Here is a 24,280-nt window from a genome sequence, read left to right as displayed (position 1 = left end):
CTTGCTTGAGCCTCATTCAATGGTCCAGGTCTCACGTACTGCAGGTTGAGGGGGAATCAACCTGATCACAGCAGCTTGGACTCAAGAATGGGGCTTCAGCCCTGACCGGTTTGGCTCAGTGGATAGAGCGTCGGCCTGCGGACTCAAGGGTCCCAGGTTCGATTCCGGTCAAGGGCATGTACCTTGGTTGCGGGCACATCCCCAGTAGGGGGTGTGCAGGAGGCAGCTGATCGATGTTTCTCTCTCATCGATGTTTCTAACTCCCTCTCCCTCTCCCTCCTCTCTGTAAAAAATCAGTAAAATATATTTTAAAAAAAGAAAAAAAAGAATGGGGCTTCATTTGGCTCCATAGACAGACACCAGTTACCCGTTAGTGCGACAACCGCCTCATAAAACAGTGCTACTGGTGTTCAATAAATGCTACTGAGCAAGTAAAAATTCTAATTAGGACAGTTAATTTTTTTTTTTTACTTTATTGATTTTAGAGAGAAAGGGAGAGACATCGATTTGTTGTTCCACTTATTCATGCATTCATTGGTTGATTCTTTTTTAAAAATATTTTTTTATTGGTATCAGAGAGGAAGGGAGAGATAGAAACATCAATGATGAGAGAGATTCATTGATTGGCTGACTCCTGCACGCCCCTACTGGGCATGTGCCCGCAACCCGGGCATGTGCCCTTGACCGGAATCGAACCCAGGACCCTTGAGTCCACAGGCCAACGCTCTATCCACTGAGCCAAACCGGCCAGGGCCATTGGTTGATTCTGGTATGTGCCCTGCCTGGGGAAGGAACTCACAACCTTGGGGTATCAGGACGATGCTCTACCCCCTGAGGCGCCCAGCCAGGGCCATAGGAAGTTACATTTCAATGTTGCTTTAGAGCTAAAGGTGAAAACTAGAAAATCAAAAGCTGACTGCTAAAAAGTTGCCAATCAAGACAACTGAGTGACAAGACTTTGTAAACAAAGAGAAAACTGTTCATAGGCAACTGTAGCAACTGAGGTTCTCACTGTAGCTGGTTTCCCTTCATTAAGAAGCTCCCACAGCTTTAATGTTAAACCCTTCCACAGACAACAGGAAAGGCTGCAAGGAGAGACAGATGTCCCTTTAAAAAATACTCAGCTACTCATATACCCAGTCTTACCATGAGGAAAACATCAAATAAATTCCTACAAAACACCCAGTCAGTCAGTACTCCTCAAACAAGGTCATCAAAACCAAGGAAAAGTCTGAGAAACCGTCATCGCTAAGAAGAGCCTGAAGAGCCGCGACAGCTCCGTGAACAGGGCAGCCTGGATGGGGTCCCGCCCCAGAGGGGCGGCAGGGAAAACGGAGGCAATCTGCGCGAGAGACTAGCTTAGTAACCACGTGGTTCACGAAGTTAGTAAAACTAACGAAATGACAAAATGACACCAAAGGGGCCCACTTCAACTTTTCAGTTGCTCCTGGCTACATAGAATTTCACTTTTTCACTTCATGGAGCAACAGGTGGGTAACTAGCTGAGCCCTCACCAAACCCTCCCCTGGTTCCACAATGGCCTCTTCCAGGGAAGAGCGAGAGCCAAGCCTTCCTAAGCAACTTTCCCTTTTTACTAACACAACCATTCTCAAAGTTTTGGCCTCAGGACACCCCCCTCCCTTTTTTAAAATATATTTTTACTGATTTCAGAGGAGGGAGAGACAAATGTCTATAATGAGAAAGAATCATCGATAGGTTGCCTCCTGCAGCCCCTCCCCACCCCACCAGGGATCGAGCCCACAACACAGGCATGCACCCTTGACCAGCATCACACCCGGGACCCTCAGTCCGCAGGCCAACCCTCTATCCACTGAGCCAAACCAGCCAGGGCAGGACCCTTTTTAAACTTAAAAGCTGAGGACTTCAAAGAGCTTTAATTTGTATGAGAAACAGCTATTCACTTTTATCACATCAGAAATGAAGGCATTTTAGAAACTCATTTATTAAGCAAAAAATAGTGGCATTGTTTTATTTCGCATACATTTTCCAATTCTTTGTATCTGGCTTAATAGAAATAAGCTGGGTTTTCCTATCTCCCACAGTCAGTCAGTTGCAGCGTCAGTTGTCTTGGTTCAAACATAGAAAGAAAAGACGGCCACTGGCATCTAGTTGACAAGACGAGGTTCCCTTGGACCTGCTGAGAGGGTCTGCGCATCCTCCCAGGTCCTCAGCCCAAACTCGGAAACCAACTGCCCTCAGCGAGCCCCTAAGGGCTCCCCATCCCATCTGTCCTTCCAGCAAACTGTCTACCCAGGTTTTAAAAGCAGCCTTTCACGTGCTGTCTCCTTTCACAAATGTCAATTCCTGACCTGTGTATGAGGGGCCAACATCTCTAGACACCACGTCAAACCAGTGTTCCCCAAAGTCCTACCATCGAAATGATCCCGAAAATACCAACACAATCACCTGCAAACATGCGTGGTATTAAAATAATAAGGACCAAAGGATCAGAACACTTGGGAAAATGGTGACTATAGATAGAACAGGCCTGGCCAAAGTATCAGTCCAGTTTCACAGAACGACTTACTTAAAAGAATGTTTTAATTTCTAAATATTAAAGATCTGGAAAGGCGACCTGCCTAGGTAGCCCGGTTGGCTGAGCTTTAGCGTGACCAGAAGCGCTACTCAAAACTCAAACACTTGGGCCCTACAGTGGTCAGTGACATCGATGAACCAGGAGTTTCCACACAAATGAGCCAGGCAACCAATAAACAGCACGTGCAATGCCTAAGCTCATACATATTGATAAACTAAAAGAATGAAGGTATACTTAAAATTTCATAGACAGCCCGAGCTGGTTTGGCTCAGTGGATAGAGCACTGGCCTGCAGACTGAAGGGTCCCGGGTTCAATTCTTGTAAAGGGCATATGCCCAGGTTGCGGGCTCGATCCCCAATAGGGGACGTGCAGGAGGCAGCTGATCAATGATTCTCTCTCATCATTGATGTTTCTATCTTTCTCCCTCTCCCTTCTTCTCCTAATTCATTAAAAGTATATTTTAAAAAATAAAATAAAATTTCATAGACAGCCCTAACTGGTTTGGCTCAGTGGATAGAGCGTCAGCCTGTGGACTGAAGGGTCCCAGGTTCGATTCTGGTCAAGGGCACATGCCCAGGTTGCGGGCTCGATCCCCGGTGGGGGACGTCCGAGAGGCAGCCGATCCATGATTCCCTCTCATCGTTGATGTTTCTATTTCTCCCTCCCTCTCCCTTTTTCTCTGAAATCAATAAAAATATATATATATTTTTAAATTATAGACAAATATAATAGACAAAAGACATGGTACGTTGAGCAAAACAAAACTCATGGACATGGACAACAGTGTGGGAAGGGCGGGGAGAGGGAGGTAGGAGAGGGTAGAGGGGGGTAAATGGTGATGGGAAAATTGAAATCTAGGAAAAAATTAAAAGAAGTGGTATGATGATGTCATATATGTGCATCTTAGGATCTTAACTGATTTCCCTGCAGTTGTGTTTGGATGGCCAGAGGGGAGCTGGGAGGGGAGCTGAGAAGCTGGGTGACTTCTGGTATCGGTGCTGGAAGAACACCGAGTGGAATCCCTCAATCTGTCCTGTGACGGCTGTGACATCTTAGGCAAGTCACTAACTTCTCTCAGCACAGTCTCCTTACCTGTAAAACTGCTACACCTTAGCACAACGATGAGCACATACCAGAAGCCAAATGTTCTTATTCCTACCCTAGTGTCCTTCCCACGGGACCTCTACTCTCTAACCAACCAACTTCCAAACCAAATTACCTTGGATCTAAATCAAACTCTAAACCCTGCCCCTGCCCCCCACCCCAGGATCCTGATGAGCAATGACCTGTTACGTAAGAAAAAGATATATTTTTGCAAATGAAGGTTGGACAGCCTCAAGGTTAGTGTGAAAACACGTAGGTGCAGAGGAACCCGGAAGAACGGGTCTAAGACCCGCGACCCACACCCTGCACAGACCCGACGCCAGCCTCCCCCGCAAAGTTTGGTGGCTCTTCTCCATTCGTCCAAAACGTATCGTAATTCTGGCCAAGAGCCGCTCCAGAAGAACAAGCTGGGATGCCTGGGATCTCACAAGCTGGAGGTTATATGTGCGCCCAAAATTCTCTTAATAGTGCTCTCTCCCTCTCGCCTCCATCCCCTCACCAGAATGCAAATCCTAGAAGATCCTGCTCTCCCTCTCCTCCCTCCCTCCCTCCAAGTGAGAGCTGGCGAGAGGAGGCCGTACCATCTGGTTTAAATATTACCCAATGATGAGCTGGTACAACCACACAGAAAATTGGGAGGATCTTGCCTTAAAGACCTTGTAATTATGTGGTTTTGATAGGGATTTGTTCTTCGTTTCTGCAGTTATGAGATTAGAGTAAAATGGTAATGTTTTGGTATCTTTAGTCTGGAATATGTACGCCTCATGGGAAGATGCTTAATAAAAGCTCTAACCAAGTGTTCAGAGCACTCGAGGTTTTAGACTTTAGTTCTCTGAACATTACGATTTGGTCAAGCTGGTGAGAGGGCAAGAATTCACACAGGAATGCTCAAGCTCTGCCTGCAGCCACACAGAAAGCCGCTTAGCGGGAAGAGAAAGCTCAGCCTGATGCATGTTCACAACTCAGCTCCAACACTGAGATGTAAAACCTGACACACACACCATGGGAAGAACATTTAATACATCTAGAGAGCAGTATTAAGTAAATTTCTAGATTCAAGATAAAAACAAACAAAAAACACTCTGGAAATAGAGTCTACTAGTACATGGGTCCGCCTACGAGCTATGAGATCCAATAACAGCAGGTTTATTTAACAAAACACTGGCGAATCCGGTTTGTGTGACTACGTATAAGTTCTAATTAGCTTTTTTGTTAAGTCTGCCTGATAGTAAAGAATAACAATCCAGCCTGTGAATTTTACCCCCTCCCTCGCCTCTTCTACTTCCTCCTCGCTTTACAAGTACAATAACTGTAGAATATTTAAAACTCAATCTGTTTATCCTCCTGTCAGGCAACAAGTGGATTCCACAGCATCACAGCCATCCCATACTAGGGGCAATTTTAAACACTTCTTAACACAAAATTCACCAAATACAAACTCCTGCCTGTACACACGCACTACACTAAATACATTTCTGAAATAACTTATCACACTAATTTCTTAAGCACCAGGTACAGAAAAGCTCCGCCTAAACCAACGGAAGGATTATATTCTGTATATTCGAGTTCTGATGCTGGGTGGGCCTTTCACTTCTCAGGTTTCACTTTTTTAAAATCCCTTCACTACAGGAGAAAACGAGGCACGTGGATTTGGCACTAGCCTGTCTCGCTAAGTCTGTCCCCTTCTCCCAGCAGTAAGCAAATATGCTTTGGGCAAGCTCCTTGCAAGCCATCCATTACTTAATCCGACAGCAGCCCCAGGTCAGTGTCAGATCCCCTTATACTTACTCCGGAGAAAAATAACTTTGTCCGAGGTCATGATGGAATTAGATTCGAGATTCTACCCACTTATTTGTTTTTTAGATTTAGAAAGTTACTCCTTCATTTGCATAAGAGAAACTGACTTTTAAAAACACATAAAAATCCACTCTCCCCCCCCTTGATAAAACTTTTTATACCAGCAAAATAGTACTTAAGTTTCACATCTGTTGTAAAATAACAGATTACCAAGTGAAATGAAATCCACAAGTTCTAAAAAGCATCATATGTGATCTTCTGCCTGGCACTGTTAACTAGTCTTTCATCGGAGAAATGAAGTTATTCTTGTGAGGGGAAGAGCACTTGGACTTTAGGGGTATCGACAGGAAATATTTCCCAGCGACCTGGCTTTTAAAGTGTTCTTTTATGTAGTTGGTACCACCTACACGTCAGATAGCAGATCTGCTGAAGAGAAACTGCCGTCCGGGCTGAAAGTCAGACCACCATTTTCCCGGAAAACAGCCCGACAACCTGGCCCAACTCATTGGGGCCTTTCAATTCCCGTTTCCTTGAAACTCCTTTTCCAAAAGCGGCTTCATTCTCTTTCCTGGCGACTCCTGACTCCCAGGTCTGTTCGGTTGATAAAACCTGGCGGGTAGGAAACTGGACAAATAGCAGAATGGAGAATGCCCTCCCCCCACCCCAAGCACTGTGCCAAGAGGCGGCCACGTTTCTACACAGGTTCCAACAAATGTGTAAAAAGGCAACAAAACCACCGACGGGAACTGAAATGCAGCCCCCACACTCCCTGGAGACTGGAACCCCGTTCCTAACTGCCCAATCCCACTCCCGCCCCAGAGAGAACTACAGTTGGGCCAGCGTGTTCTCTTCAACAGTCACTAGTCCACGCTCAGCCCCAGTGGCTCGGCCCCAGTGCTGCCCTCAGCTTTGTTCTCTCCCATCCAGGAATGCGGCTAAGGGCACTCTCTCTTTCTCCCTCATGCAGATGCGTGAATATTTCCATAATAAAAAGTGTTTCTCTCACACCTGGAAGTGACCGCTCTGGCTATACCAGGAAGAGAGCTTATGACTGAAATAAACAAATGAACAGAGGGGAGGAGGCCTGGCCAGGTCTGAGGGCGCCTGGCAACGATGCTTCACGAGGAATGGTCTACAAGGAAAGATTTAAATGCGTGTTGTTGTTGTTTTTTTAAAAAAGGACTTACATGAATGCATTAAGTCAAATTCCACATCTTTGTTCTAAACATCTTATAATTATGGCTCAGAAAGGTCTCATTTGCCTAGAACCGTGGTCGGCAAACCGCGGCTCTCGAGCCACATGCGGCTCTTTGGCCCCTCGAGTGTGGCTCTTCCACAAAATACCACGTGCGCACACGCACGTACAGTGCGATTGAAACTTCGTGGCCCATGGGGAGAAGTCGGTATTTTGTGGAAGAGCCGCACTCAAGGGGCCAGAGCCGCATGGGGCTTACGAGTCGAGGTTTGCCGACCACTGCCCTAGAACAGCGATTCTCAACCTGTGGGCCGCAACCCCTTTGGGGGTCGAACGACCCTTTCACAGGGGTAGCCTAAGACCATCGGAAAACACATATATAATTACATATTGTTTTAGTGATGAATCACTATGATTTAATTATGTTCAATTTGTAGCAATGAAATTGGGGGTCACCACAACATGAGGAACTGTATTAAAGGGTCGCGGCATGAGGAAGGTTGAGAACCACTGACTGAAGCTTCTCACACCTTAGATTTTAAAATTCAGTTACAGCCTGGCCGGGTGATTCAGTTGGCTGGGGATTCTCCGGACACCAAAAGGTTGTGGGTTCAATTCCCCGTCAGGGAAGATAGCTAGGCTGCAGGTTCCATCCCCAGTCAGGGCACATACGGGAGGCGATCGATCCATGTTTCTCTCTCATACCAACATCTGTCTGTCTGTCTGTCTGTCTCTCCCCGCCCTGCTCCTCTCCCTCTAAAAATGAAAATAAGTCAATATACATATTCTCAGGTGAGGATTAAAAAAAAAGTTCACAAATGGTTATGGGTTTCTTTGGGAAAGATAAAAATGTTCTAGTGCCCTGACCGGTGTGGCTCAGTGGATAGAGCGTTGGCCTGCGGACTGAAGGGTCCCGGGTTCGATTCCGGCCAAGGGCATGTACCTTGGTTGCGGGCACATCCCCAGTAGGAGGTGTGCAGGAGGCAGCTGATCGATGTTTCTCTCTCATCGATGTTTCTAGCTCTCTATCCCTCTCCCTTCCTCTGTGTAAAAAATCAATAAAATATATTTTAAAAAAATGTTCTAGTGCTGACTCTGTGAAACACGAAAAACTGATGAGTTGTACAGTATATGAATTATATCTCAATAAACCTGTTATTTTTTAAAGTAATTGTATGTTCTTCCTTCACTTAATGTTTCTATTGATAAGACTTTTCTCCAAATGTCAAGGGCTTAACTTGGCCAAGGACTCACAACTACAGAAAAATGTGACAGACACACACAGAAGTAGAAAACCAGAGGAGGTGAGGCCAAAGTCCATCAACCGGCCCTCGCGGGTTTTGCTCAGTGGATAGAGGGTCGGCCCTTGGACGGAAGGGTCCCGGGTTTGACTGCGTTGCAGGCTCAATCCTCAGCCCTGATCCGGGCACGTGCGGAAGGCAACCAATCAATGTTTCTCTCATGTGGATGCTTTTTCTCTCGCCATCTCTCCCCCTTCTTTCCACTCTCTCTTAAAAAAAGAAAAAAAAAATCAATGGGAAAAAAAATATTCTCCAGTGAGGATTAACAACAAAATCAAGCAAACTGAGAATTAGGGAGAATGATAGGCTGTAATGAGGGTGAGTGAGCTCCGTATCACTAACACTTCTATTACACAAAGGAAGGATTTAGTTCTTATCCGCTCCTAAGGGTGGAACCAACAGGCTCACGCAAAGATGCTGACTGTGTTAAAACACTTGAAAGTCTGTTTTACTCTTTGGCTACCATGATGAAGGGATCAAATGAATGACCACAGGAAGTGAAAGTTGAAAAAAATGTGCCTCCGGTGCCATCTGGGGTTTGACTTAAATCCCTGGCTTTTGGACTTTGCCAAAGGAGAAATTTGTGAAATCTTGCCTACCTATGGCCAAATGTTTGGGGCAAGGAAGGAAGTTATTAAAGCATCAACTACATTCCCATCAAACTCGGGAGATGCAGAAAGTGTGTGCTGAGCAGTCACCTACGTCTGCCTGATAGTTCGTCCCTGAAATGACCATCTCCCAGCACCACACAGCGACATGGCAAATGCACCGTATCCTTAAAAAGACACCCAAGTACATCAAGAAGGAGATGGAAATTTGTATTTTAAAGGTAACAAAACCAGGAGTCAGGTTAACGGAAGAGTAAAGGAACAGCAGCACAGGACACAGCCTGGTTACCCGACAGCCGATGGACCTGGAAACAAGGTCCAGTTCCTCTCTAAACTCCTCATTCCCCGAATCGCATGTATTTTACTGTATTTCCACGTTTCTGTGAAACAGCCCCCATGTTTTCAAGAGGAAGGCCCTTCAGGCCCCTCCCTCACGAGGAAGCAGCTACCCGCTACCTGCCTGCCCCTAACTGAGGATCCAAACAACAAAAGCAAACAAACGCAGTATAATCCGTGCCCTGGCCTCCCAACGACCGACACCGTGTAACTAACAGCCACTCCTGCCCAGAGACTTAGCGAGCAAAACTCCCCGAGCAGCAGACGTTATGTAACCGCGGCCGCTCCTCCGCGTTACTGTTTCTACAAGATGAAGCCACTTGTTCCCAATGAGCTTCCGAAAACCCAAGTTTCTAAAACACCGTTTCCATCTCCCAGAAGACGCCCCTCGAGAGCTGCCCGTCGGGGAGCCGTTCCTCCTGGGATCCCACCCCCGAGCACGGCCCCCGCCTCTGCCCTGGGCCCCGGAGCTCCAGACAAAGGGGCAGCGAGCCCCGCCAGGGCCCGGGGAGCAGGGCCAGGTGCGGGGCTGCCTGCGGGGCTGCGGGGCGCCCTCTCCACACAAGATGGTGCCCTTCGTGCCGCCACCGCACACTCTGCAGGGACCGCCATGCGCCTCTGAGCCGAGCCGGGACCCGAGCCCCTGACCCAACCGTCTTTGGGGGCAAAAGCCCATAAAAGGCGTCCAGGGAGCCGGGCCCGGGCTCAGCAGCCCCGTCCCCACAGCTCACTCCCGGGCGCGGGACTGCACGTTGCGGGGACCGAGAACTCGAGGTGCCCGACGCCGGCGCGAAGCCCCCCGAGCGCAGCGAGCACCCTCCCCGCCCGCGGCCCCGCGTCGGAACCGCGCGCTTTCGAGAGACCGAAGCTGGGCCGGAGCCAGGCCCGCGGCGACGCGTGCGGGTCCCTGCGCGCTGAGCGCACCTCCCCGGGCTGCGCCCCGCTTCCCAGCCGCCCCCCCCCGCCCCCACCCCGGCGGCCGGTAGTTTCCTGGGCGCGCAGGTCGGGTCCGACTGCAAACTTGCGAAAAACTACAGCTCGGGGGTCGGTGTTTTAATGGGGGGGCAGCTGAGACCCGGGGTTCTCGGTGGGGAAGCCGCTGACAACAGCTCCCCGAACGCAGGGGTCGCCGGAGGGAGTCGCTGCAACTGCGAAGGTCACGGCGGAGGCGCCCCGGGAGGACCGGGCTGGGGGCGGGGAGGCCGGAGGGCCGGTCCCTGCGGAGGGAGGGGCGGGGCGGGAGGCGACTCGGCGGCGGCCGTCGCAGCGGCAGTTAAGCCCCGTCCCAACGGCCCCGCCGTCCAACCGCCGTCCGGCCCAACGGCCCCTGCGCCCCACGAGGCCGGCGGGGGCGGGGGTGCGGGCGCGTCCGCTCGGGCGGGGGCTCCGCTCCGCGGACGTTGCGGCCGTTGGGGACCGTTTCAAGGGCCCCCACCGCCCCCGCCCCCGGCACGAGGGGGCGCCCCAGCCCCGGGCCGGAGACCGGCCCGTCCCCGAAGGGGGTCCCGCCCGGCGCCGCCCCCGCGCCCCCGCCGCCCCGCCCGCGCGCCGCGCCCGTCCCCCGGCCGCCCGCACTCCCGGTGCCGGAGCCGCCCCGGTGCCCGGAGCCGCCGAGCGCGGCCCAGGTGAGGCCGCCGCCGCCACACAAAGGACCGGCCGCCGCCATATTGAAACTTTGCTGCGCGCACGGGACTCCCCGCCGCCCCCGCGCCCCGCGCCGCCCGCACGTCCCCGCCGCCGGCCTCCGCGCCCGCCGCCCCCGCGCCCGGCCCGCGCCCGGCCCGCACTCACCGGCGGCGGCCGCACCTTGCAGATGCCCGTCTGCTCGGCGATGGGCCGGATCTTGTGGATGAAGGCGAACGGGTCGGCGAACTCCTCCCAGCTGGGCTCGAACACCGGGCACTCGGGCGGCGGCAGGAACTCGCCCAGCGGCCCGGGGCCCCCGAGCGGCGGCGCGGGGCGCGGGCAGGAGGGCGGCGCGGCGGCCGGCTCCATCGCCGCGGCTCGGGGGGCGCGGACGGGCGCGGACGGGGTCCGGGCTGCGGGAGGGGACGGCGGCCGGGCTGCTCAGCCTCCGCGGGGCCTCGGCCTTCCTCCTCCTCCTCCTCCCCCTCCGCCGATGGCGGCACCGCGGCTGCGCATCCACGCTGTGCTCCTCCGCGCCGCGGCAGGAAAAGGAGTCCCGCCCCGCCCCCCGCCGCCCCCAGGGAGGCCGGGCAGGGCCCGCGGTCCCGCCTCCACGGGCCCCTCCCTGCGCGCCCGGGGCCCTGCCCGCCGCCGGCCGCTCCAGGCGGAGGAGGGGGCCTGCGGTCGCCTGGCGCCCGGGGCGTCGCGCCCGGTGCTACGAGCCGCGGGGGAGGCGCACCCTCGGGGGACCCCCGGGGGCACAGGCGCCCGCTCCCCGTGGTGACCCCGAGGAGGGAGCAGCGGGTCCCCCGCCTGTCCTGGCACCTTCCTAAGAGCTGCCCCCGGAGGCCGGGCCCCTTGTTCCCATTTCACGGAGGAGGACGGCGAGGCGCGGGGTGGATGCAGCCTCTGCGGAGGGCGGGCGGGCGGGCGGCGGTGTCGCGGAGAGGGTCCACCGGCCACAGGAGCGTGAGGCGGCTCAGAGGGAGGGATGCGAGCGGGGAGGTCCCACGGGGGCCCGGGGGCCTCAGGATGACTCGGGGCCCGGGGTGCAGGCCAGCGTGCGCGCCCCGAGCCAGGCCTCGGGTCAGATGGGCGAGAAGTCAGCTGGGCAGGGCCCAGGGCGGTCCCCCCGGACGTGGCGACTCGGAGGGGTCTCTGGTGCCGGGGGAGAGACCCCGCGTGTCTGTGCACAATAAACAGCTCTATCGGCTGCTCCTGCGGGTGAGGGGGCTCGGCCTGCGTTAGTCTGTCCGCTCGTCTCCACAACCGTCCTGTGGGGCGGGAGCTGCCGTGTCCCCATCGCGCAGAGCAGGCCACGGCGCACAGAGGTTAACCTCGAGCCATGAACTCGTCGGGCGCTTCTTTATTGGGGGGAGGGGGGGTATTAGGGTTCTGCCCCAGAAAAGGGGAGAGCAAACTCCAAAGATAAGACTTTTCACACTGAAAAGACCCCTTTTACCCGGAGAGCAGCCAGCCCCTGGGAAGGCCTGCGCGCTGGGGCCTCGTCCGGAGGGTCCACGGAGGCCTGGCCTGCTGCCGCCTCCGGGATCCTCAGCCAGGAGGACCTGGCCCCCGAGAGCCGAGCGGGTCCTGGCAGGCAGCCCTCCCGTCGCCTCCCGGACCGCGGGCTGCAGACCAGCCCAGGGCGGGGGCATCGGCTGGAGGAAGTCGCCAGCGCCCGGCGAGTGATCGGATGTTCCTGGGGGGACCGGGTGGGCCTGGGGGGGTTTGCTGCAAAAATGTAACTTTGCTGAGTATGTGACACTTTTTCCTAATAAAATGGGGAGAAAAACCATCCTGGGGCCTTTGTCAAGGGCGGGCGGAGCTTCTGAGGGTCTCGGAGTGGAGTCCCTGCCCTGGGGGGTCACACTCAACGCTGGCACCCCCGACCCAGGCGCACCCCCCGACCCAGGGGCACCCCCCGAGGAAAGTTGCAGACACATGACTGATGCCTCGCACTTGGCTGGGCGCACCGATCCCGCCTCGGAACACCCCCCGCTGCGTGGCCGGTCCTGCCGCCACCCCCCGGCCCAGGTGCGCCCCGGTTTCCGGCGGGGCCCCCGCCCGGAGCCGCGGGGCTCCCAGGTGAGGCGGCCGCCGTGACGTCAGGGGGCGGCGCGAGGACGGCGCCTCCGCCTTTATGATGCGTGTTTACATGGCGGAGGGAGCCCCCAGCTGGCGCCGCCGCCGGACCTTCTTTTTTTAAAGAGCCCGGCCGCGGGCGCCGATTGGCCGCGGGGCCCCGGGGGCGGGGCCGGGCCGCATTGTCTGGTCGGGGCCGCGGGGCACCCCGGAGGCCGGACCGGCCGCCCGGGACGGCGGGCGCCGCGCAGGGGTCGCGGGACTCCGGACGCGAGGCCGGGGCCGGGGCCGGCTCGGCTCCCGGGAGGAAGCGGGGCCGGAGCGCGGAGGCCCCGGCGGAGCCCGCCCGCCGCAGTGCCACGTCCCCAGGAGCCCCCCTTCCCGACACCCCGCCCCCCGCCGCCGAGCAGCCGGGAGCCTCGGACCCACCCCGGGGTCTCCGTCCGGCCCGGCCCGCTCCGACCCCACCTGCCCGACCCCCCGCGGCTGGCGCCCCCCAGGACCCCCTGCGAGGGGCGCGCTCCGCGTTCCCTCCGGTCGCTTAGGGCCCCCGGTTTGGGGGCGACGAGCTTCCCCCCAGCCCAGCCCCCAAGCACCGCGGGGCCGGGAAGGATGGGGGCGGGCCCTGCTCCCCGCGGCCGGGGCGGGGGAGGAGCGCTCGCTCAGCACGTAGCGCACGTGTGGGGTGCCCGCCCCCGCCCCCCCTTCCCCGCCGCCTCCCCCGCTTTCCGGGGCTCTTCCGCCCGCGCCTCGGGCCTGCGCCTTCCGGGACTGCGGCCCTTCTCCCCTCCGCTCCCCCCGGGCCGGGGCCCTGCTCCCCACTGACCCCCTGACCTCCCCCCCGTCCCCCCCCCCCCCCCGGTCTCCCCAACCTCCCCGGCTCGGGCCTCCCCAGCCTCCGCGCCTCCCCGCTCTTCCCCGGTTCGGTGCGGGCGCCTCGCCACCCTCTGGGCCCGCGATGCCCGGCGTCGGACGGCGTCCGGGTGGAGACCGCAGGCCCCGCGACCTCTCGATGCGCTGCGGCCCCCGGGCTCCTGCTTTGTCTATTGCGTCCCCTGGACGTCTCGTCCCTGCGTCGGGCGCCTGTGACTGGGTGCTGCCTCTCCGACACCCTCGCTGCCCCTGCCCCTGCCCCTGCCTCCCGGATCCCAGCTGCGGAGGGAGGGCCGTGGGCACCGGCCCTGGCACCAGCCCCCGTAGAAGCTCCACAAACACTTGTTGAGGCGGAGGGTGGCCTGGAGCCGGGACTGGGGACGGAGCAGGGGCTGGACAGGAGAAGCTGGCTTCCAGGTGGGGAGAGGGCACCGTCGGTCGGCACGTGGGGGTCAGGGGCGCCCCATGGCCTGGCCCCGCTCAGTACCCTTCTCTGAGGGGCCGGTCTTCTGTGTGTGGCCCGGTGCCCCGGTTCTGTCCCGGCCCAGCCATGGGGACCCCTTGCCCCTGGCTGATCGCCTCCCACCATGACAAGGGCCTCGTTTCTGAGCTTGTTCCCTGGGAAGCTGGGTCCGGGGCCCCTCCTCCTCCCCAGTCCTGCGACCCTTACTGGCTGCCTCAGCTCAGGGGACCCAGGGTCCAGGGCCTCCGGGTCCCTGGGTGTGGGCCGCCTCCCACAGGCACCAGTGGGTGGGAGGTTCCCACGCCCTGCCCAGGCGTGGGGTGGGGCAGCGAACCCCGCACCATGGCCTTGGGTGTTGCCTCTTATTCAGGTTGGGCCACTTTGCAGGTCGCAGACTCCCAGCCCGGAGCCGCTGAGCGGCAGATGGGGAAACTCGTGTTCCCTGGTCCTCCTGCCACCCCCCCCCCCCCCCCTTCTCTGGACTGAGGGCCCCTCTCAGCATGCTCCCGGCTTGGAGGCTTTGCTACACGAATTGTATCAGGACGTCAGGCGGCACCAGGACTCTGCCAAGCTCATTTGAAACACACAGTGTTCAACCAAACTGTGTCGTGTCCTCAGCCCACGGAGTACAGGGTCTGACACCTGACGTCCCAAAGCTCACTCCCTCCTCCTGGCAGGAAGGGATGGCAGGAGCACCTGGGAACGCTGTGCTATTGGGAGTAAGACAGGGCCCGTGGCTGGAGTAACTTGTGGGCGTATCAACCCTGTGAATGGGCATTGTCACCACTTTTCAGGTGGAGAAACTGAGGCTCAGAAAGGTTATTCAGCCAAAGTGACGAGGTCGTAACAGAGCTGGGCCGGAATGGCGGCCCCACAGCCTCTGGCCTCCCCAACACCAAGCCGACGTCTGTGAAACGGAGGAAAGGGACGTAGAAGCCGGTCTCCGATCCACGCGGCCCCTCCTCCTGCCAACACGTGTCCGTGCTCCACAAAGCGGCTTCATGCTGTTTTGTCTGTGATCTCCAGCACGAACAGCTTCACAAAATAATACTTGCCCTTTTCTAGCCCGGCCAGCGTGGCTCAGTGGGTGAGCATTGACCTATGAACCAGGAGGTCCGGGTTCGATTCCTGGTCAGGGCACATGCCTGGGTTGCAAGCTCGATCCCCAGTGTGCAGGAGGCAGCCGATCAATGATTCTCTCTCCTCGTTGATGTTTCTCTCTCTCTCTCCCTCTCCCTTCCTCTCTGAAATCAATACTATATAATAAAAGGGTAATATGCAAATTGACCCCAAGAGCAGAACGACTGCTGGACCAGTCACTGAGGCACACTGACCACCTCTAGTTCCCTTTCCCCGGCCATCAGGCACCGATCACCCGATGGCGAATGGGGAACCGGGGGTGGGTGGCAGCGGCGGGCAGGGCCGGCTGTGGGCAGCTGGAGAAGATGGCCCTGGTTACAGGCCAGGCCTAGGGACCGTACTGCACACAGATTTTGTGCGCCAGGCCTCTAGTAAAAATATATTAAAAAAAAAAAAAAGCCACAGGCTGGGTCAAATCACCAAGGAGGGCCTGGAGAAGGCAAGCCCTGAGCAGCAGCTCAGCTGGGCCGAGGCTGAGCCAGGGAAGAGACTGAGGAGGACGGGCCGTGTGGCAGGTGACGCACGGAAGGAGGAGGCAGAAGGCAATTGCGTCCAAGTCACAAAGAGGTTGGTAAGATGAGGAGAGAGACTTCGAGATGAAGCGGGACTGACTGATCAAGGCAACGCTTTCAAGGAGCTTGCCGGGGAGGGTTGCGGAGAAATGGGACAGAATTTGGAGAGAACGTGAATCCAGGAGGGATGGGGAGAGGAGGGTGAGTGCAGGGGTGAGGAATGAGAAGGTGAGGGGGTGGGATTTGGGCACCGCCCCCTGCAGGACCAGAGGGTGTGGTGCAGGGGGTTCGGGGTCCCCAGTGCTCCCATCTCTTTTCCCTGAAGAGATGCTGGTGCTGCCCTCCAGACGCATCACAGTGCACAGTGCCAGCCCCTGAGCAGGCACCGCTCCGGGGAGCCCTGTCCTGTGCACCTGTGATGCCGGGCGGGGAGCAGCACACAAGGGTAACATCACAGAGGAGCCTCGTTCAAGGGTGGAGACCTGAGGAGCCTCCAGGTGCTTTGCCGGCCCTCCCCCCCTCCCCCCTCTGTTTAGACGCCTACAGTGGGTCCTGGCACCCACGTCCTCACCTCTTTGCAGACGCCTGTGGGGGTCGGAGGGCTGGAGTGACAGGTAAAGGACAGGGGGGCAGAGGGGACAGAGCCCTGTGTGGGCGCCTCCAGCTGTCACAGGAGAGCCTTCACGCAGTAAACACACCCTCCCCATGCTCTTCTGCTGTAGAGCAGAGCAGCCTGTTTTTAAAAAAATACTTTTATTGATTTCAGAGAGGGAGAAGGAGAGAAACATCCATGATGAGAGAGAATCATGGATCCGCTGCCTCCTGCACGCCCCCTACTGGGGATCCAGCCCACAACCTGGGCATGTGCCCTAGACCTGAATCAAACCTGGGACCCCTCAGACTGCAGGCCGACGCCGATGCTCTACCCACTGAGCCAAGCCGGCGAGGGCCAGCCTATTTCTCTTATGTAAAGCGGTTTGTATGTGAATCGCCTCTGACAAAAAGTCCTGGTAAGAAAAGTTTAATCTGTGAAGCCCTACTACCACTGTAAGTATTTTAATAGCTCCTATCACATGGCCCGGCCAGTGTTGCTCAGTGATTGAGCATCAACCTAGGAACCAGGAGGTCACTGTTCAATTCCCAGTCAGGGCACATGCCCGGGTTGTGGGCTCCCTCCCCAGTAGGGGGCATTTAGGAGGCAGCCGATCCATGATTCTCTCTCATCATGGATGTTTCTCTCTCTCCCTCTCCCTTCCTCTCTGAAATCAATAAAAATAATAATAATATATATTTAAAGCTAAATGGTTCAGGGAGAGGAGCCTGCTAACCTCCGCTGAAACACTGACCTGGCAGGTTCCATGGAAACGGGGAGATTGAGAATGTTGAGGCCTCGGGAGCGTGGAGATGACTGACTGCGATTTCTTTTGTGTCCCGAATACGCCCTGTAAGACTCCAGAGCTGGTGACAAGCATAGTAAAGGCTTTCCTCTGATCATGTAGAAACAGAGGAAAACATTCTCTCCAGAGAAAAGCCACAGAGGAGGAAAGCGCACGCGGGCGTCTGAGGCCGAGCCAGCCGTCCCGGCAGCCCCACCCTCACAGTTCCAGGATCCCGTTCTGATCAAGGCCTGTGAATAGGATTATGGGTTGGGGGCAATCAAGGGTCTCCTCGATTCAAAAGCAAAGAGAGGCACCCAAGTTGCTTAGCACTTATCAGCCCTTCGCGTCCAGCGATTTTATGAAATAGCTTCACTTTTGTTAGGAAAAGCAGGGTGGGCTGGCGAACATCTGTTTTCTAAAATAAACAGGCCTCCTCCCCGAAGAGGCCGCCATGCGAGTGAGTGTGCGGCTGGCACTCACCATTTGAGAGGAAAAACGTTGGTAAAGTGGAAGCTGTAAAGAGAAGTCACAGAGGCCCCAACACAGGCAGCCTCCCTCCTGGGGGGTGAGCACAGCTACTTCCGTGAGGTCCCGGCTCAGGTGAAAAGACAGGCTGGGGCGCTGGCCAGTTTGTCTCACGACAGAGCGTTGGCCTGCGGACCGAAGGGTCCCAGGTTCGTTTCCGGTCAAGGGCACGGACCTCGGTTGCAGGCTCGATCCCTGGCCCTGGTCGGGGCATGTGCAGGAGGCAACCAATCGATGTGTTTCTCTCACATCGATGTTTCTATCTTTCCCTCTCTCTTCCCCTCTCCCTAAAAATCAAAGGAAAAATACCATCAGGTGAGGATTTAAAGAATTTTTTAAAGGAAAAAGAAAAGACTGGCTTGGGCAATAATTCATGATGAAGAAGAGGGTCCGGCTGGTGTGGTTCAGTGGTTGAGCATCGACCTATGAACCAGGAGGTCAAGGGCACATGCCCGGGTTGTGGGCTCGATTCCCAGTGTGGGGCGTGCAGGAGGCAGCCGATCCATGGTTCTCTCTCATCGTTGATGTATCTATCTCTTCTTCCCTCTGCCTTCCTCTCTGAAATCAGTAAAAACATATTTTAAAAATAAAATAAAAAGAAGAGGAAGAATAGGGCCTGGAGGGTTTAGGGACGAGGCTCTGGGGGATAAGGGGAAGCTGTAGGTGTGGACGGGATGGGCCGTCCCCAGGGTGCATGTTGACTTTTGGCTGCAGGAACCGAGTCCCAGCACCGACACCATGCGGTGTTCCCTCAGACACTGCCTCCTGATCTCTGTGGCCGTCGGATTCCTGTGGCTCTTCCTCACTTTGCAAATCCCCAGGGACAAGGACGAGGATAAAAATGTAAAGGCCAAGTTGCTCTCAGAGGGAACTGAGGATATGGGGGGGGGGGGTGGTGGACAGGCAGACTCTCAAAGTGCCTGTCCCTGTCCACTGAGAGCAGGAAGCTCCGAAGGGGGTGGGTGTGGACTGGGACCCGTTGGTCCATAAAGAAGCTGCATCCCCCCCTTCCAGCCCCTGACCTCCCCCCCCCCCCCGCCATGGGCTGAGGTAAGAAAGGCAGCAAATACTGCTGGAGCCTGGATCCTTGGGCCAGTGGTCAGACGTCCTGAGAATGCACTGGGCTCACCTAGGGAGAGGGACCCCTTCCCCCCCTCCCCCTAGAGAAGCCGCCAGAGCTCAACCTGGTTCCTTTCCTGAAAGAAGGCCCATGCTTTGCTTTCATTGATGCCCCAGGACAGTCACGGCGGAAGGAAGGCCCCGAGACCACTAGCCGACTGGCAGGACCTCACCTCCAAATACATGAAAACGATCCAGCAGAGAAGAAAGAGTGAGTCCCAGGGAGGGGAGTGGGGTCCCACGGGAGGCAGGGGTGTCCGGAAAAGTCCGATAGCGAGGAAGGAGAGAGGGAGGAGGGAGGAAACGCAGCACTTTGCCCGGGAATATCTGAATCTGGCCACTTTCTCCCCACCAAGCTCCTACATGACAGACACAGTTACTTGCTCTAGGGATTAGAGAACACCAGGACCGGAACAGGCCTTAGAGTCACATGGTCCCACCCCCTCCGGTTTACGGACCAGGAACGAGGCTCGGGGGTGAAGGGACTTGCTCAGGATCACGCCGTCAGTGGCAGGAAACCTTGGGGCGGGGGGGGGGGGGGGGGACCTGGGGGCCCTGACTTGTAGGAGAAGTGCTTTTCCTAGTGCATCTCTTCAGAGGAGAGCTTTGGGGAGACGACCGGGCACACAAAGAGCTGGTGGATCCTGAGCACGCGGACCGAGCGCCATAAACCTGCCCAGAGAAGCCTCGGAGGGAGCAGGGGACTCAGCATCACACAGCTCAGCGCTTCGCAAACCGAATGCGCGCACGAGGCACCTGGTGATGTCAGTCACAGTCCGGCTCTGTTTAAGTCCAGGTCGGGCGGGGCCCACGTCTGCATTTCCGGAAGCTCCCGGGCGAGGCTGGTGTTCCTGGACTGAGGACCACACTTTGGTAGCCAGGACTCGAACCTCCTCCACCGAAAGGCAGACTCCATGGAAAATGGGAGGGGGGCCAGCTGGCGAGGCTCCGTGGTTGAGCATTGACCCAGGAACCAGAGGTCACCCATTCATTCCCCGTCAGGGCACATGCCTGGGTTTCAGGCTCGATCCCCAATGGGAGGTGTGCAGGAGGCAGCCAATCAATGATTCTCTCTCATCATTGGTGTTTCCATCTCTCTCCCTCTCCCTTCCTCTCTGACATCCATAAAAATTATTTAATAATAAAAAAAAAGAAAATAGGGGGAAGAAAGGAAGAGGAGAGGCCCAAAGAACTTCCCACCCCGCCCCCTTGACGACACCCCCCACGCACACTGACAGCTGTCCCTGTCTTATCCCCCAGCGTGGCTGACGGTGGGCATCTCCTCGGGCCCAGGGCGGGACCCCAACGGCCTCCTGTACACGCTGAGCAACCTGTTCCGCGCCTCCTCCGAGGTGGAGCAGAAGCACCTCACGGTGCTGGTCCACCTGGCGGACTCGGACCTCACGTGGCTCCAGGAGACCGTCGTTCAGATCTCAAGCCGCTTCAGCCCCCAGATCCTGGCGGGGCAGCTGGTGCTGATCCATGCGCCCCCGGACGCCTACTCCGCAGCGGGTCCCGTCGGGGGCCAGGAGGCCCGCTGCGGGGGCGCCTCCTCCAAGCGGAACGTGGACCACGCCTTCCTGGTGAGCTTCGCAGCCGGGCTCTCCAACTACTTCCTCCTGCTGAGGGACAACACCTTCTGCGCCCCCAGCTTCCTCACCCACATTCGTCAGAAGGTGTGGGCCATGCGCGCCCACCCCTGGGCGCTGCTGGAGTTCTCCAACAGGGGCTCCCTGGGCAAGCTGTTCCGCGGCGGCGACCTCCCCCGGCTGGCCCGCTTCCTCCTGCTCTTCCACGAGGACCAGCCCCTGGACCGGCTGATCCCGCGTTTCAGCATCCTCCTGGCCCAGAGGAGGCCCGCCCTCTGCAGGCCCTTCCTCTTCTACCACCGGGTCCCCCACTACAGCGCCAACCGGGACCACCAGGCCCGGGCCGCTCAGAGCCGGGCCCCCCACGGCCCCCAAAACCCGCCGGGAGCCGTGTTCACGGACATGAAGGTCTTCGGTGTCCACTTCCCCTGGGAGGCCTACACCCTGGACGAATCTTTCTTCTGGACCCACAACGTCAGCGCCGGGAGCCACCTGACGGTCATTCTGAACCGCCCCGCGAACCTGAGCCGCGTGCAGGTGCTGACGGGCACCATCGTGGAGGGGAAGCACGCCCTGCAGAGGGGGCAGGTGGAGCTGGGCCACAGCCCCCAGGGGGGGCCCCAGTTCTGCACCAGCTTCGTCCTGCTGGGCCAGCTCCTGGAGGGGCAGCTGGATCAGGAGGTGCTGCCGGCTCCCGCGGGGGCCGACGTGAGCTGCGTGAAGCTGGTGGTGAACGCCGACCAGGCGGGTGGGCTCATGGTCAGGCACATCTACCTCTGGGAGGAGAGCGCCAGGGCCACCGAAGCGGCTCAGGGTTGAAGATCGATCGGTAAAGGGTGCGAACAATGAAAGCCTGGAAGCCGTTTCATTCCAGCCCCTCTGAGTGGCGGGACGAGGGAAGAGGGTCAGAGGGAGACGCTCCAGCACGCGTTACGTACCAGAGACGTCAGGAGGCCTGTGCCTTCCCCTTTGCTCCCAGACGAGTGACTCACAGTCTGTTTTTCTTTTTCTTTTTAAAAAATATTTTTTATTGATGTCAGAGAGGAAAGGAGAGGGAGAGGGAGACCAAAACATCAATGATGAGAGAATCATGGATCGGCTGCCTCCTGCACGCCCCCCCCAGTGGGGATCGAGGCCACAACCCGGACGAGTGCCCTGACCGGGAATGGAACCGTGACCTCCTGGTTCTTGGGTCGGGGCTCAACCACTGAGCCATGCTGGCTGGGCTCATTTTCCAAACTTTTACTGAATCTCCCCTCGGTGGGGAGTGAGGGTGAGGGCCTCAGTGCAAACTTGTCTCCTGCAGGCCTCTGTGGGGAGCGGGCGCCCCCTGTGGACGGAATAATGAGGTTCAGGGTCGAGCCCACTGCTGGGCTGATCTCTTTCCACCCCTTGCTGCCTGGGGCTGCTCCCACCTGGCACAGTGGGGGTGGGGGTGGGGGTAGATGAGGGGTGAGGGGGGACTCCAAGGGGGGTGCACACTCCACCCACCACCCTCCTGAGCCTGTCCCTCCTGCCCAGGAGCTTCAGGGGACTCAGGCAGGTAGGTAGGACAGGACCAGGCAGGTAGGATGCTTGGCCCCGCCCCTGGTAGGTGGGGAGGGTGGATTTTCCCACCCGAAGGCCTGGGGGCAGCGTCCTTCTCTGCACGTGGGTGGCAGAGGGAGGCCCAGCTCAAGGCCGAGGCCAGAACTCCGTCACCAGTTTTGTTTCTTGTTCCTTCTGTCCCTGGGAAGGAAGACCGAGCCTCATGGTGCAGGTCAGATGGCAGGGACACAGAGTCACCGACATTCATCACCATCCCTGGATCCCTGACTCCCTGACCCTGAGGTCCCGGGAGGTCACCACCGCTCTGTCCACAGCCGGATACCACAGCTCCTGCTTCCTGCCTCCCACCCAAGTCCCTCAGCCAGCTCAGGACACGCGTGTGCACGGGGCCAGCTCCGTGTGCCTGGGACACACACACACACACACACACACACACGTCTAACTCATCAGCAGGACCTCTTGTCGGGTCAGGATGTCCCTGCTCACAGTTGGTACCCGTTTCTGCTGCTCGGCTCAGCCTTGGCCCAGCATGAGACCAGCCTGGGTCTGAGACGTCCTACTTGGCCCTCGACCTCTTCCTTCTGGTCAGCTGCTGCCCACCCCCCGAGACCGTCGCAGGTCCTGACTTTATTCACGTTTCTACTCCCGTGTGTCACACTGCATTGCGAAGGGTTCCCATATCTTCCTCTCCTCACTGTTTCTTCTCTTCCAGGCTCCAATGGGTCTGGGACCCCTAGGCAGTGGCCTTGGAGGGACAAGGGCCCCAGTGTTGGGGGGTGGGCTGCTGCCCCATGGACCTGCCTTTCCTAGACTCACTGCATCCTCAGAACGGCCTGGTGGGTTCTCTCTCCCCTGAAATGCTTCTTCTTAGAAGACGGAAATGCTTGAATAGCATCTAACTCCTTCCTCCCATTCACGTGAACGAATAAAAGATGAATTCTACGTTAGGTACAAGACAGGAGCAAGGGATTCCCACTTCCCACCTGTCGCTGCTGGATTTTAGGTGAGGCCTGTGCACCAAAAGCAACCGCCCAACTGCCCCCACTCTGTCCTCGTCCGTGGTGCTGAGACTGAAAAACCTCGGCTCCGCAGCTGCTGGAAGGTTCCGGCACCAGGAGGGGAGGGACAGAGGCAGAGGCAGTCATCACAGTGCTTCAGCCGGAGCCGGGGTGGGAGGGGAGGGCTGAGCCACAGAGCCGTGACCTGCCTGTGGGGAGGGGTCGTGGACATGACCTGCCTGTGGGGAGGGGTGTCGGGGACAACCTTGGGCTTCCTCCTTGGACCACGTGGGGTCTGTCCAGTACCTCCTAGGATGGTGAGCAGCCTCCCTGGTCTCCACTTCTTTTCTGGTTTGGGGCCCTGAGAGAAGGTCATGGCAGTGAAGTTTATGCAAATGAAGTTCATGCAAATGATGATCAGCTTGTCCCGTCCCCTGGAGCCTGCTCCCCTGGGTGGTGCGTACTGGGAAAACAGGAAGGAGCAGGTCAGCTCCTGGCTTCTGGGTGAAGAGACCAGTGGAGCCGGCCCTACAGCCGAGCAGACACAGGCCCACCCTTGAATAAGTGCCAGGCAGTTTTCCTAACCGCCTTCCTGCCCGACTGAACCCCAACTCCACCTCTAACCCGAGCCCTTGGGTCCCAGGGGAACCTGGAGGCCGAGAGTCAGCCAGGAACAGCTTTGCAGACACAGAGTCTAAGGTAGAAAGTCAACAGCCATGACACGGCCTTGGAGGAATGAAGACAAAGAGCTAACGCAGGCCGAGGGCCTTGTCTCTTGGGAGTCTGGGGACTGAGGGAACCGGGGGAACCCAGGAGCCGCGACGATGGAGGGAAATGGGACACCAGAGAGAGACCACGGCCCCTGTTAAGTGCAGGCGGCTCCCCGGCAGGGGTCCTGTCTGTGGCCTGAGCCCTGTGCTGATGGGCCCTCAGATCCCACCCTCTCAGCAAGCCCTCCCAGGGACCCCGCAAGCAGGACCCACCGATGAACGCTAATTCATTCATTGGCCCAGGTTAATGCTGACAACTAGACACCCTGTGGCATTTCCGGGCAGCCCTGCAGCTCACTGGTGCTTAAAAAGACCAGATGCCCGGCCAGCGCGGCTCAGTGGTTGAACGCCGACCTATGAACCAAGAGGCCATGGCCCGATTCCCGGTCAGGGCACCTGCCAGTGACTGACACCTGGACCTTAAGAACATGTGTGGCCAGACCCTCTATGATAGTTCCTTTCTCATTGGGGACCCTTTGAGAATAAGAGGTATAGACCTCCTTGCCTAAAAGGCCCCAAAGGATCTTTAGACGTTATTTCTGGTGTTCACAGCCCCAGACTAAACACCCCCTGTCCTTCAGAATCCTGGTTTGGGGACCCTGGGACCACAAGGCCTGGGCCGGACTGGCCTGTGGCTTCAGCCTCTACTGCCCTCTGCTGGCTGCCGAGAGGGAGGACAGGCAAAGTGCAGGTTGCTCCTGGACACTGAAATTGAGTGCTTTCTGTCGGGATGCTTGGGGCAGGTATCCTTTCA

At 57.4% G+C, this 24,280-nt stretch overlaps 1 protein-coding gene and 1 long non-coding RNA gene across 3 annotated transcripts in view; one reads left to right on the top strand and one right to left on the bottom strand.

Annotated features, from left to right (window-relative positions):
- KDM5B (lysine demethylase 5B) overlaps window positions 1-11,001 on the bottom strand; it is a 35,264-nt gene extending 24,263 nt beyond the window's left edge. For both annotated transcript variants that reach the window (XM_070401390.1, XM_070401391.1), the window contains exon 1: window positions 10,691-11,001. In XM_070401390.1, the coding sequence (XP_070257491.1) occupies window positions 10,691-10,894 (204 nt within the window). In that variant the 5' untranslated portion in view covers window positions 10,895-11,001. The remainder of the gene's footprint in view (window positions 1-10,690) is intronic.
- A 7,275-nt stretch (window positions 11,002-18,276) lies between these two features.
- LOC138999234 (uncharacterized) lies at window positions 18,277-19,938 on the top strand. Its single transcript, XR_011469339.1, has 3 exons — window positions 18,277-18,345; window positions 18,739-18,832; window positions 19,882-19,938. It is a non-coding gene; the product is annotated as an uncharacterized lncRNA (long non-coding RNA).
- The last annotated feature ends 4,342 nt before the right edge of the window (window positions 19,939-24,280 follow it).

Source organism: Myotis yumanensis, unplaced genomic scaffold (genome assembly GCF_028538775.1).
Source record: "Myotis yumanensis isolate MYYU_CA2020_CCGP unplaced genomic scaffold, mMyoYum1.0.hap1 SCAF_22, whole genome shotgun sequence".
Classification (NCBI taxonomy): Eukaryota; Metazoa; Chordata; class Mammalia; order Chiroptera; family Vespertilionidae; genus Myotis; species Myotis yumanensis.
Note: the sequence above shows the minus strand (reverse complement) of the source record. Positions and strands in the feature narration are given on the sequence as shown.